We start from the raw sequence: 14,677 nt of genomic DNA, 5'->3' as shown, positions 1-14,677 counted from the left end.
TCAGTACTGATTCTCATGTCACAACCTGCCAGAATGAGAATGATCTGACTCATTTGTTCCTACTCATTACTCTGTGGTGTTTTTTTCTTGAGCCAGTCGTTAATCCATGCCAGTTCGTTGCCATCCCCTATTGCTAATTCCTTCACCTCTGCCGCATCGGCTCCCAAGATGAGGCATTCCACTCCCAGACTTCCTAGATGTCCTTGTTTTTCATGGACCAAAATTCCCCCTCCAGTGGTTGAAAACACCCTTTGACCACATCTCAGATAATGGGAACTGCAGATGCTGGAGAATCCAAGATAACAAAGTGTGGAGCTGGATGAACAAAGCTGGCCAAGCAGCAGCTCAGGAGCACAAAAGCTGATGTTTCGGGCGTAGACCCTTCATCAGAAAAGAAACGTCAGCTTTTGTGATCCTAAGATGCTGCCTGGCCTGCTGTGTTCATCCAGCTCCACACTTTTTGTTATCTCTTGACCACATCTCTCTCTCGTTTCCTGCAACTCAGCCCTCACATCCCCTCCCCGCAATAACAACAAAGATAGAATTCTCCTTGTCCTCATATCACCCCATTGACCGTCATTCTCCATCACTTCTGCTACCTGCAACCTGACCCCACTAACAAGGACGTTTTTCCCTGACCACCCTTATCTGCCTTCCAGAGGGACTGCTCTCTCCATGATTCCCTCATCTGCTCCACACTCACCACCAGCCCCACCACCCCAGCACTTTTCCCTGTAACAGCAGGATGTGCTACACCTGCCCCTTTTTGCCCCCATCCCAGGCCCCAAGAAAACCTTTCACATCAAACAGATGTTCACCTGCACATCTAATATTGTTATATATTGTATCCACTGTTCCTGATGTGGCTCCCCTCTACATTAGGGAAACCAAGCAGAGGCTTGGAGACTGCTTTGTAGAGCACCTACACTCGGTTTGTGACAAATGACAACACCTCCCAGTTGTGAAGCTGTTCAACTCCCCCTCCCACTCCTTGGACAACATCTCCATCCAGTGCCACAATGATGCCAAACAAAGGCTGCAGGAACAACACCCCATATTCTGCTTGGGAGCTCGGCAGCCCAATGGTCTCAGTGTGGCCTTCACAAGCTGCAAAATCTCCCCACCCCTGATCTCATCCCAAGACCAGCCCACCTTGTCCCTGCCTCCGTGACCTGTCTTGTCTTTTCTCCCACCTCTCCCACGACACTGACCAACCCCCAACCCCCACTTCCTACCTACTAGCCTCTATCCCTGCCTCCTTGACCTGCCTGTCTTCTCTCCCATCTACCTGCTCCTCCTCCCCTCACTGATCACCCCCCGCCACCCCCCCCCCCCACCCTAACTCCCTACCTAGACATGCCTTTACTGGCTCTATCCCTGCCTCTTTGACCTGTCTGTCATTTCTCTCTATCTATCTGCTCCCCTCTCCACCTTCTACTATCATTTTCCCCCCCTCTATTTATTTAAGACCCGCCCCTCCCTTCCCCTCCCTCATTTCTGAAGAAGGGCCCAAACCCGAAACGTCAGCTTTCCTGTTCCTTCGATACTGCCTGGCCTGCTATGTTCATCCAGTCATACACCTTGTTATCACAGACTCCAGCATCTGCAGTTCCTACTATCTCTCAGCTGATTGTCCACATGCTTAACTTGTATAACTCTCTGCTTGTAATGGACTCCCATTTGTTTTAGCCAGATGTTTACTCTTTTATCTACCCCTTGAAACTTTAACAGTCCGTTTGGTTTTTTGCCGGAATTTTTAAAAATTCATATCCTATTCTTCCCTCCCTTAGCAGTCCCTTGATTCTCCTTCAGTATAATCGTATGCCTCCCAATCCTCCAGAGTTGCTGCTGTTCCTGGTAACTCAATAGGCCTTTTGTTTTAATCTTCTACATTCTATAATTCCTTTGTTAGCTACTATTAACTGACCTTTGAGTTTTTACACCTTGAAGGAATGTGTATTTAGTGTAACTCGCCTAATAGGCAGTGCATAATATTTAAAGAACTATATACAGTCACGCCTTTTAATATATTGTTCTAATTTATGCTGCTGCTTTCGTAACTCCTCTTCATTTAAGTTAATGCCCCTGCTTCAGATTGACCTACCTCAGTTTCAAACACATTGCAAGTTCATTTCATTTAGTTACCCATCTTAAAGGTTCTTTTACAAGACTGTTAATTAATGTTATTCAATACATTATACTTGCTGTAAAATAGCATGTCCTCTAGTTAGCTCTTCAACTTCCTGCTCTAGAAGACCATCCCTAATATTCTGAGAAATGCATCCTGCACTGCTTTAGTGTTTAATTTCTTCAACCAATCTATATACAGATTGAGGTCACCCATGCTGATTAAGTTTCCCAAATGTTTCTCTTGTCTCCTGATTAATACTGTGCCCCATACTACTGCTATTTTAGTGGCCTAAAGATAACTCTGACCAATGTCTGGCTGACCCTTGCTGGTTTTAGTGATATTATCACTGGACTGTTAATCCAGAGACCCAGAGAATGTTCTGTGGACCTGGGTTTGAATCCTGCCCTGGCAGATGGTGGAATTTGAATTCAATAAATTACTTGGAATTGAGTCAAATGATGACCATGAATCCATTGTTGATTGTTGGGAAAACCATTTGTTCACTAATGTCCATTGGGGAAGGAAACTGCCATCCTTACCTGGACTGGCCTGTATGTGATTCCAGACCCACAGCAATGTGGTTGATTCTGAACTGCCCTCTGGGATGGGCAGTAAATGCTGCTTAGCCAGTGACACCATCATCCCATAAATCAAGAAAGGATCAAGCTTACACAAGTATTAATGCCCAGAATAGATCACAATTCTTAAAGTATTGCCCTCCTTTCTGTGAGAATGTGGCACTGGGAGTAATCCTGATATCATTGTCCTTGGGGTTTGGTTTCTTAATTTCCTTCTAACTTCCCTGAAATCAACCTTCAGGACATCATCCGTTCTCCTGTCATTTCATCAGTACCAAAGTGTATCATGTCTTCTGGCTGAACCCCTCTTCCTCCTCCCCCGAGTGATGTAGCTGCTCCATGATGTCTTTGCTCTTGGCACCAAAGAGTCATCACGAAATCATGGAGTCATGTTTAATGCCACAAATGACTCTGTGATTGCCCAAGTATAGAATCCTCTATGACCATTCCTCTTGCATGCTCTTGCGATCACTCATGGCATTATGGGTTCTGGCTGCACTGCCCTGAGAAAACATTGTCCTCACTGATTTCCTTTAATGGAACAGTGATTACCAAGCAAAGTATACTCCGATTCCTGCACTACCCACTTGGTTCTCTTGGACTGTGTCTCTTCCCTTTTGCTTGTACACACTCCTAACCCATGCAGTGACTATCTCCTGCCTCACTCAATCGTGACTCCAGCTGCTGCCTCAATTCCTAAAACCCAGAGCTCATGCTTGTTCGTCCTGTGAAACCTGCTGCACATGTTTGTCTCAGACAGATGGCATGCCCTTGACTTTACACATACCTTGAGAATGTGCTCACTTGGCCCTTCTGACCTACTAGCCTATAACTGAAATCACTTTGTTACCCTTTTAAGTATGAACTTACTCCTGAAAAACAGGCCATTACTCTGAAAAATTAAAAAGACGAGAGACTGGAACACAAATCAAATATCTAACATTGACATTTTAAAGATTAGAAATACTGACCAATCCTACTCACCAATCAGCTGCTTTCTCAGGACTTGTGCATTTTTTGTTCTGGGTGCAGATAGGTCATTTGCTTTATTTCTTCCTCCACCACCACCATGTGTGGGAGTAAAATGTTTGAGTCATATCTAGTGATTTTGTTTTTTAAAAACTTAAAAATGTTTTTCTCATAGTTCCTGTTACATCTGTAAGTTTCAATTGATCTGGTAGTTTGAAGAATTTAATTTAGTGTTAGAATTATAAATGTAAGATGCAAGTCTCTACTTTAAAGCAGCGTTTCTTGCAGTTTTGAACAAAGTGATTCTTCATAGGTTTGCAGATCAGGAAGTACGAAGCACAGCAGTGAACTGGATTGGAGTAATGAGTGATGATGAACTGGTTGATTATCTCCCTCAATTTGTAGAGGTAGGTTGCTTGCTTATAATCTGAGGCATTTGAACTCTCAGCAGTGTGAACTTGTTTGTTTTTGATGCACAACCTGTTGTATACAAGTTAATCTGAAAGCATTTTGCAGGGAAAACATCAGAGAAGGAAATGCTGGTTTGTAATTGGCCTGAGATCGAAGAAAATTCTTAAGTGTTGATGTTATGTTCCCTTAGTTGGCTTGAGCTAATTTATTCAGCGCTCTCAGCAGCGGGATTGCTACTTACAGAACTTTGAAAGAACCTTGATTTGACTTCCTTTAAATTTGATTGTAATAAGTATTTGCCTTGAATATTTGTTTTCCTTTCTCTTCCTGCTTCTTGATTCCAGTGGTAAGGCGTTGCATCTTTGGGATCTAGTTCATAATGTCACAGCAGGCTAATGATTAAGTTCAAATAGCTATTATCCATGTGTAAACCTAAACATAATATTGTGAAAGTTTTGGGATCAACCTTTACTTTTCCTATGAAGAAGTGCACTTTTCAGCACACTAGAAATGTTCATGTGTTGTTTTTTTTGAAATATAATTCAAACAAATCTAGCAATTAAATATTTGATCCCTTCATCCAAGTCAATTGTAATAAATTGTAAATAGTACAACCCCACCACGATTTGAGTAGCACTCTACATCTGAAATCTTGCCAACCCAAAAATGACCCAGTTGTCTACTTTCTGTTTTCTGTTATATTAAGTTTATTCATTGTTCTGATATGTCACCCCATACACCAGTAAGTCCTTTATGTAGTAACGTTTGTGGCATCTTGTTAAATGCATTCTGAATTCTAAATATAGCACATCTGCCCTTTCCTCTGTATCCACATTGAGGAAGTAGCCCATGAACATCCAGTAATTTAAGTAAGGTTTCCTTTTCATAAAGTCATATCAAGGTGTCACTCTCCTGCTCATTAGCTAAAGGATTTAATATATAATGCTACGTTAATAGGCAAGACCTTGAATAAATGTGTTTTTTCAGCTTTCCTTTATCCAGTTCTTCCCACCACAGACATACTAAATGTGGATTAATACATCTGTGTTTTTGCTGACCAGTTATTGGTCTTGGTGGATCTGAATGCTGAGACTATTTTATCCCAATAAATTATCAACTGCTTTTAGTTTTGTGGATTTTAAATTAGTTGCATTCAAACTCAGTTTGTGACATCAAATAGCTCAAAATACATTAGGACTTTATTACATTTCAGAAGGATAATCTCTTGGATTATGTGAACCTTGCAGCTGTCAACTGAATTTTGCTATTTTCTTCAGATATTAAGATTTTTATGTTGCCTGAATGCTTTGGGATTTACTGTTGTTTGTTTAATTTATAGGCTGTGAAGCATGAATGTTATTTAGACAATGCATTAGTGAAATTCCTTTTGTCTCGAGCTTTGGGAAATGTTGCTGTAGCACACCACTTACACTGGTAAGGAGATAAGTTTTTAATCTTTATGTATGTAATAAGTGGTGCTGCCTTGGCAAACCACCTTGGAAAAGCAGACGTCAGCACTCTGGAATGAGGGTTCCCTGCCTCCTTTCCCACCAATGATTTTCCTCCGGCTGTAGCCAAGTAAATAGAAAAAAGGCAATGTACTGCCATCAACCAATTCAATCTTTCTAATGTGTTAAGTATTCATTTAAACGCAAATTTACATTTGGTAGAAATTACAGTAGCCTTCTGACGTGTTATTTAATATCAAGACCAGTTATCATCTACCAATGTAGAAATCTCTTGTAGCACAGCACTGGTGGAAGAGAACATTTAATGTCAAAATAAGTGCCTGTCCATGGTGAAATGCAGATACAGTGGTATCATTTTGCAATTTTTTTTTGCCTTGGCACAAGTGTACACTTGTCTTTTGATATAGTTCTAAATGATATGCATTTAAAAAAAAACATGCAGTTTAAGGATATTATTGTTATTACAGATCAAGTGCAGGCTTGATACTGAGGATAATTATTCTCCTGTGTCAGCTGACTATCACTCATTATTACAAAGAGCAAAAGTGAAGTACAACACAAAAACAAAACCCTTCAGCCCTCCCAGCCTGTGCTGATCACCATGCCCTAACGAAACTAAACAAACGAACCTTCAGTCCTTATTCAGTCCGTATCCCCCTCTTCCTCGCCTGTTCACACAACCCTCCAGATGCCTCCTTAAATGTTGCCAACATGCCTGCTTCTACCATCTCCTCTGGCAGTCTTCCAGGCTCCTGCCACTCTGGAAAAACTTACCTTGCACATTGCCCTTTTAATTTTGCCCCCCATCACCTTGGTTCTGGGCATCACATTTTGTGGAAGATGTGAAGAGTGGAGAAATTGCGGAGATGTTCATAAAATGGAAAAAGGGATGAGAAACTTGCAAACCTATGAAATAGGAGCATTTGGCCCCTAGTACAGGCTTTGTCATTCAGTAAGACCATAGTTGGTCTGCTAGTTTTAAATTCCCCATTCTCATGTAGAGTATTGAAGATAGATTAGAGAAGTTGAGACTGGTTTTCTTGGAGAAAAGAAGCTGACTGGAAACTTGTAAATGGTAATCAGAATCGAAGGTCTAGGTAGAACAGAAGGCAAGAAACTGTTGGCACGTGTGAATGGATCAAGGTTTGGAAGGAATAAATTTTGCTTAGTAAAACTATTTTGCTAATTAGTAAAATAAGCAAAAAAAAACCTGACATGCATAAGTTTTTAGAATATGTGGTAGATGTTCTCTGACTAGGTGCATTCTTCAGGGAATTAGACTTTTTCTCTCTGAAAAGAGAACGAGCAGACTGACAGGAAGAATTGACATAGACATTAGAATCTCCACAGTATGGAAACAGACCCTTCGGCCCAACAAGCCCACACCGACCCTTGGATCATGCACCCAGACCCATCCCCTTATATCCCGCTTAAGCTACACATCCCTAAACACTATATGGGCAATTTAGCATGTTCAATCCACTGACCCTGCGCATCTTTGGAGTTAGCGAGTTTTGAGAAGATTTGTAGCTCAGGTTGAGGTTCTGGATGTGAGTTTGCTCGCTGAGCTGGAAGGTTAGTTTTCAGACATTTGGTCACTATTCTAGGTAACATCATCAGTGAGCCTCCGACGAAGCGCTGGTGTTATGTCCCGCTTTCTATTTATCTGGTTAGGCTTCTTTGGAAGGAAACGTCTGAAAACTAACCTTCCAGCTCAGCGAGCAAACTCACATCCATCTTTGGAGTGTGGGAGGAAACGTACACAGACCCTGGGAGAATGTGCAAACTCCGCACAGGCAGTCGCCTGCGGGTGGAATTGAACCCGTGTCCCTGGCGCTGTGAGGCAGCAGTGCTAACCACTGAGCCACCATGACTAAATGACTTGGGGTTTTCGTAGGGCTGGTACAGACTTAACAAATGGCATCTTTCACTGTTGTGACAAGTCTGTGACAATCATTTCTGGATGGACTAATGTGCACGTTGCACAATATTTGGAGGACTGAAGCCATTGTTTCTGGCTTATGCTAGAAATCTTGTCCCTTTTGTCACTGATTGAACAGTCTCCTTAGCCACTGTCTCCCAAAATAAAGGGAAACGCTGTTCAGTATGATCTACCAGTCTTTGAAATGTATAGTCTGTACATCTGGCATCATGTTGGCACACAAATTCATGAACAATATTATGCATTTATGTAACAGATAAAGCAGTCATTTGGCTCGATTTAATATATGGGGGTTTCTCTGCAGATAGAAGGAATATGTTCACCCACTTGGTTGGCAATTCATTTGAGTTAAAATAGATTTGACTGGCACACTCTCTTATCATACAGTATGAAAGGATTGTTTACCCTTTCCGTTAGTATTTTTTGTGAATTGCCCTGGCAAGTGCAAGTCAAATAGTCTTGTCAAAATGTGTTTTGGTTTTCAGTAATCCCAGATATATTTTATCTAACAATTCCTTTCTTTTCACCATCATGGGTGGCTATTCCTTCAGCTACCCAAGTTTAAAAGGACTGGAATTCCATCCTTCAACCTCAACAACTCTCCCCTCAAACTTTAATACTCTACAGTACTTGAAATCTAACCTGTTTAGTCAAATGTTCTCTGTGAGGAGACTGAAATATTTGAAAAGCTATAGGAAATGATTTGCGGATAGTTGTTTGAAGTTTTTTGACTCGCCATAGTTGCACCTTTTGTTTTGTGAATAATCCGAAAGAATACAGCTCTGAAGTTTGTGATTTGTAGAATTCAACTTGACGTTGAGTTGAGCAAATTTGGACAATTTTCTGAAATTGATAGATGCATGTTCCTTCAGTCTTGAAGTTGTACCATACTTTATCCATACCCACTGAGAGCAGTTGTCATTATTGATTAATTCCAAATATGGAGTCAGTGGTAACTGGCACAATACTAGAAAACTCCAAACAGAAGGTTTTGTTTTGTACTTGTTGAGCACTAACTTGTACATGAAATTAAGAGCAAAAACAAAGTTGCTGGAGAAGCTCAGCAGGTCTGGCAGCATCTGTGAAGGAAAAGAAACAGGTTAACGTTTCGAGTACAGAGACCCTTCCTCAGAACAGGTCACCAGACCCGAAACGTTAACTCTGTCTTCTCCTTCACAGGCTGCCAGACCTGCTGAGTTTCTCCAGCAACTTTGTTTTTGTTCCTGATTTACAGCATCTGCAGTTCTTGCAGTTTCTAAGAAAATAAGTTAGTTAATAGGCAAAATTGCCCAGTGATCTGAAGGATTGGTCAAATTTGTTTCATTTAGTCCCTACTGGTGATCTTGTTAGTAATAATTGGTCCATAAAATCACAGCACCGGTGCAGCAACCCCCCCCCCACCAAAAAAAAATGTAAGTAACTGTTCTATTAAGTTGTTTTTGTCTTTAACTTGGAAATCTGTATCAGTGCCACAAATACCTGTTTTGTGGGGTTTTTGCATTCATTGTCAACTTCAGTGTAATCTTGTCAAATTTGCTGAATCTGATCACCATAAGAGCTCTTTGTTAATCAACAACTCTTGATTGTAGACCAGTGAATTAATTTGGATCCTATAATTTGTGGTTGCCGCAACCTGCAGCTAGCCTGTGTAGCAGGGCTAGAAGAACCAAGACCTTTTCAAACTCAATGTTAAATCCTCTTGTAACTTTGGATTAATTGTGTAGCGACTTGTTCTACCACTGACCCATTCTGAAATTGTCTTGGGATGAAACAATTAGTCGTGCCGCAGTGAGATGAGTTTAATTTCAAAAGCAGAGTCTATAAAGCACCGGCTGTGTTCTTTCCCAACAGTGTAGGGCTGTTTCTATAGTGGTGCTAGTATTTTGAAATCTTGAAGGTGAAGCCATTCACCAACTCTTTATGGTGCTGAATCCAGTCTCATCTCTTTGTCTGCACTTATTGTGACAAAATTTGAAATGTAGTATTAAACAGTTGAGCATTTTCAAGGTCTGTGATTAACTTACTGGCTTGGCAAGTTCATTCAGCGAATGGTACAGTCTTAACAGACTCCAGGCACATTGTTATTGTGTTCGAATCTTGTTGGAGCCTTTACATTCTTCTGTCAAAGCAGAACGTGAGAAAATTATTTAATTTCACTCTAATTTTATAGGTTATTGAAAGATGCACTACATGATCCAAATTTTGGAATGCGCTATGAGCTACTTCTAGGAGGCCTGCTATATGTATGTGGAAAAGGCTTGAGAGAGGAGTTTGAGAAACAGACCAGGCTGGTACGGAAACTGGGAGTGGTAGCAGAAAAAGTGCGGCAAGCTAATGGATCAACAAGACAGGTATGGCATCCACGATCAAAAATTTCAATATACTATGCATATCTCTAAAGTTGTATTATGTTACGTGCACCAGAAGTCTAGATTTTTGCAGTCGTTAACTGTAAGACTACAGCATTAAAATAAGTTGTCTTTGTAGTTGCCCTGATCCATTTTTCTCCTCTTTGTCCTTTGGGGAAAAATTGTTTAACCTTTTCAAACAAGCCTGAACTTTATTTGAAGATGACCATCCCAGAAACAGCTGGTCACTTAATCTCCAGTATACATGTTTTAGCTTGCATATTTTAAGAACAAACATAATTGGTATGTCCTTTTGCAAATGTGAAATATACCATTCCTCTGTCTTCCCTCATATGTTCTGATAAAATCTAAATTGCTGAGTATTTTTAGCTCTGCTAACAAATGGATAGATAACTTGCCTTGTGTGACTACTGTGGTAATTTTTGAACAAATAGATTATTCTTTTGTTGAAGCCTTGCCAGAATGTTTGATCATATGCTAGATGCTGGTACAAAATGATTTGAACCAGCAAATGCTCTGCTGCAGGAAAAACCATTGGCTTTTATCCAATTAAATACTGTTTGAACTGCTGCTAATAGTTTTTGGGGAGGGGGTTGCAGTTGCGGAAATATCCTCTTTCTGAAAGCTGCCTGATTGCTTACATTTAGGCTGTAAAGTTGGTTCCTTTACACATGGAAACTACCCTTTTTTTTAAAGTCTGCTAATCCTTGTTTGGACTCTGTACACTCCCTCTAAACCACACCATTGAATTATGTAGTGTTAAATTTAAATGACAGTCAGCAGCACTGATTTACTTGTAAAAGTACAAGTCTTTGGATATGTTTGTGAAATTGGGATAACTTGCTTTGTGCTATAATCCCTCATTTTAATAATAAAAAAGGAGGAGAAGTATCAAGCTCAAACAAAGGCAGAAAACGAGGGAGACACTCAGCAGGTCAGGTAATATATATGGAGAGACAAAGTTAACATTTTTGAGCTCAGTATGACTCTTCAGAACTGAAAAGGATTTGGAAAATAGTGTTTCAAATGTTTTTTGATTGGCAGAGGAAGAGTTGGGTAAAGAGATGCAGTTGGCTTCCAAATCAGTCGACCAATGGATTGCTAATTGGGGTGGATCAGAAATAAAAGATGTAAAATTAGTGTAAATTTAAGGTGTGTAAGAGTGAAAATGGGTCTTTTTGGCTGAGAGCAAAGTAAACAAGATATGAACAAGGAAAGCCCATGGAATGGTGGAGGAGAGAAGGGTGCACAAAAAATGAAAAATAGGCATCATGGGCTCAGGCTGTGAAGTTTAGAAATCAACTTTGAGTCAAAGAGGCTGTAAAGTGTCAAAAGTGGAACAAATGAGGTGTTGTTTCTGGAGTTTCACTGGAACATTGCCTCAGGACAGAAATGCTCGCATGAGAGCATGATGGTGAAATGGCAAGCAATTGGAACCTCAGGGCCATTCCAATGGACAGAGCAGAGGTTTTCTACAAAGCACTTAGAGTCCATGTCTAGTCTTGCCAGTGTAGAAGAGAATACATTGTGAACAGCAAATACAGGATTAGGTTGGAAAAGAAGCACAAGTAAAATGCAGCTTCAGCTGAAATAAATATTTGAGGCCTCGGTCAATGAGGAGATGAATGGGCAAGTTTTACACATTTGTGATTGCACAGGAAGGTGCAGTAGAGATTGAGGAAATGTTAGGCGTGGACCAGGATATCACCAAGCGAATGGTTGTTGTAGAGTGCTGATAGTAAATGGGGAGGGAAGGTATTGTTGGTATGGCATCCTGCTGTAGATGGCAAAGAGTAGAGGAGGATACTTTTTAATGTGGAAACCTGAAGACAAGGGGCACCCTATTATTATTCTGGGAAGGAATGGAAGGGGTGAGGGCAAAAGTGGGAAATGTTGGAAGTGACCAAGGGTCCGGTCAACCACAGAGGGTGTTCTCATTTGTGTTTTGTTTACTTTATCAGCTGAGAGGACCCTTTTTAACCCTTCTGTGCACCTTTTTTAATTTTTGTCATTTTTACATCTCTATTTCTCTTCCTTTCTCTCCAACTCTCAACTCTCCTTGCTTTTGCACTGGACCTCCATACCTTCTGTTCTCCTCCTGGCTCCTCGTCTGCCTCAGTCCAAATTTTTAAAAACATCTTTTCTACCCCTATCAGTTCTGAGGAAGAGTCATATCGAACTCAAAATATTAACTCTTTCTTCCTTCACAGATGCTGCTAGACCGACTGAGCTTCTGTTTCTTTCAGATTTTGCTTTTATCAAAATATCTACTAGGCAACTGGATGGGTATATGAATAAGTGATAATGGGAACTGCAGATGCTGGAGATCCAAGATAACAAAGTGTGAAGCTGGATGAACACAGCAGGCCAAGCAGCATCTCAGGAGCACAAAAGCTGACGTTTTGGGCCTAGACCCTTCATCAGAGAGGGTATATGAATAAGAAGGGTTTAGAGGGATTTGGGCCAAATGCTGGCAAATGGGGCTAGATTTATTTAGGATATGTGGTCGGCATGATGAGTGAGTTGAACCGAAGGGTCTGTTTCTAAGCCGTATGACCCTGTTGTGGAACTGTTGAACTGAATTTGTTTTCCTTTTCTCTCCTCTTGCTGTAAAACCTGAGAATACACAAAGCTAGTGATGGGTTTCATTCCATACCCTGCAAGAATCTGAATTCAATCACAAGTAAATGCAACTTACTATTACTAATGCACGTTTTCTTCTTCAAAGATCGTGCTTCAGGAAGGAATGGATCGGGTCCAGTCATTCTTCAAAAATAAATGTCGCCTGCCCCTTAATCCAAGCCTGGTGGCAAAAGAATTGAATGTTAAGGTATGAGCGATCCGATGAGTTATCAAAACTGCCACGCACTGCAATGTAAACATTGTTTTAACTTCAACTTGTGGACTATCTATCATGATTTTTGTAGCAACATGGCATCTTCTGGAATCTGTAGTTTTTTTTAAGCCTCTATGACATTCTTCAGTATTTACTCATTTGATTGCAATATATTTGCTTTTGATCTGAGATCTTATCAGAATTGAAAGGTGCCGAATTGCTTCCAGCATTTAATTGGCATTTGAATTTTATTTACATGTGATTAATCTAAAGTAAATAAAATTTCTAAGTGGTGTATTTATTAATTTAAAACTAATACAGTAGTTTTTGCTGAAAATGCAAAAATACACTTTGAAATTATAAGGAAGAAAAATTCTGCAATTGTCAAATGTTTAAAATCTTTTCTATTTAAAATAAGTTCAAAGTGAGGGAATCAACGGTTCCTTGACCGATACCTTACCAAGTCAACTTCAGTTAACAATCTTACACTTGAGCTAAACCCAGGAATATGTCCTAGTGTGATATGCGTTTATTATGCATATGCATGAGTAGTGTTTGGTAGTCATTTGATAGACACTTTTTTGCAGTAGATGTTTAACATTGTTACACATTGTACGCTGCAATACACAAATCACACTTTTCGACAGTGAATCATATTCAAGTTTACTGTTAGAGCTATTTCTCAACCCCTTTCTTATATTGCAACCCAGCTTGTGTCTTTAGCCTAACCTGCTACCAATGTATCTGAAAGGAAGAAAACTTTTCCCAGCAAACTACTTGGCTTAGTTGGCAACAATCTGGAGTTAATAAATTGATCTTGATCTCTGTTAAAAGTAAGAACACTTAGATGCTGCCTTTCATGACTCCTTTTAATTCATGTGGTATTAGTATTAGTTTTATGTTCTGGAGAGTCTCCCGCTAAGGTTTTTTTATTAATGACTTTCCCGTTTGATTGTCTGTCCTTCATGTACAGGCATGTTCCTTCTTCAGTTCCAATGCAGTTCCACTAAAGGTAACACTGGTGAATGCTGACCCCCTGGGAGATGAAATCAATATTATGTTTAAGGTATGCCAATATAAAGATTGGGGTGTAATTGTGCAGAAATTTTGGGGAGAGAGGAAACAAGAAGTTGGGGGGTTACAGATGGGATTGCACATCAGTTAATGCAATGTACCAACTGTATTTCTGTTGCTTCACCTTTCACTCACCCAAATATTAATTGCAGTTGCCAACCACTGGTTAAAATTTGAAAGTGAGAATGAGTTAAGAGTAGTGGTGCCGGATGCCTATTTCTTTGCATTTGGTCATAGTCGTACAGTCAAACAGCATGGAAACAGATCCTTCAGTCTAACGTGTCCATGCTGACCAGGTTTCCCAAACTAAATTAGCCCCACCTGCCTGCGTTTTTGACCTGAATCACTAAACCTTTCTTATCCATGTAACTGTCCAAATGTCTTGTACCAAGTACCTGCATCTACCACTTCCACTGGTAGTTCATTCATCCCTTTTAAATCCTTCTCTTCTCACCTTAAACCTATGCCCTTTAGTTTTGCACTCCCCTACCCTAGGGAAAAGACCTTTGCTATTCACCTTGTTTATACTTCTCGTGATTTTATAAATTTGTATGGGGCCAGCCCTCAACCTCCTGAATGCCAGTGGGAAAATGTTCCAGCATATCCAGCCTCTCTTTGTAACTCGAGCCCTTCAGTCCCAGTAACATCCTTGTAAATATTTTCCGCATCCTTTCCAATTTGATAATATCCTTCCAGAATTCGCAGGGTGTCCAAAATTGTATATAGTACTCCAAAAGTGGCCTCACCAATGTCCCGTACAATTGCAATATGACATCCCAACTCCTTTACTCGAAGGTCTGACCGATGAAGGCAAGAGTCCTAAATGCCACCTTTACAGCCCTCTTTACCTGTGATGCAACTTTCAAGGAAATTTGTACCTGAACCCCTAGGTCTCTCT

General features: G+C 40.4%; 1 protein-coding gene across 1 annotated transcript in view; it reads left to right on the top strand.

The window, feature by feature from the left end:
- The window catches only part of pik3c2a (phosphatidylinositol-4-phosphate 3-kinase, catalytic subunit type 2 alpha), a 125,855-nt gene that overhangs the window by 94,332 nt on the left and 16,846 nt on the right, over window positions 1-14,677 (top strand). Inside the window, exons 10-15 of the mRNA XM_059651839.1 lie at window positions 3,854-3,867; window positions 3,992-4,085; window positions 5,429-5,523; window positions 9,671-9,851; window positions 12,598-12,699; window positions 13,679-13,771. Of these exons, the coding sequence (XP_059507822.1) occupies window positions 3,854-3,867; window positions 3,992-4,085; window positions 5,429-5,523; window positions 9,671-9,851; window positions 12,598-12,699; window positions 13,679-13,771 (579 nt within the window). The remainder of the gene's footprint in view (window positions 1-3,853; window positions 3,868-3,991; window positions 4,086-5,428; window positions 5,524-9,670; window positions 9,852-12,597; window positions 12,700-13,678; window positions 13,772-14,677) is intronic.

The sequence above is a fragment of the Stegostoma tigrinum genome, chromosome 17 (genome assembly GCF_030684315.1).
Source record: "Stegostoma tigrinum isolate sSteTig4 chromosome 17, sSteTig4.hap1, whole genome shotgun sequence".
NCBI classification, from domain to species: Eukaryota; Metazoa; Chordata; class Chondrichthyes; order Orectolobiformes; family Stegostomatidae; genus Stegostoma; species Stegostoma tigrinum.
The sequence above is the reverse complement of the archived record's forward strand: the minus strand, read 5'-3'. Positions and strand labels throughout refer to the sequence as shown.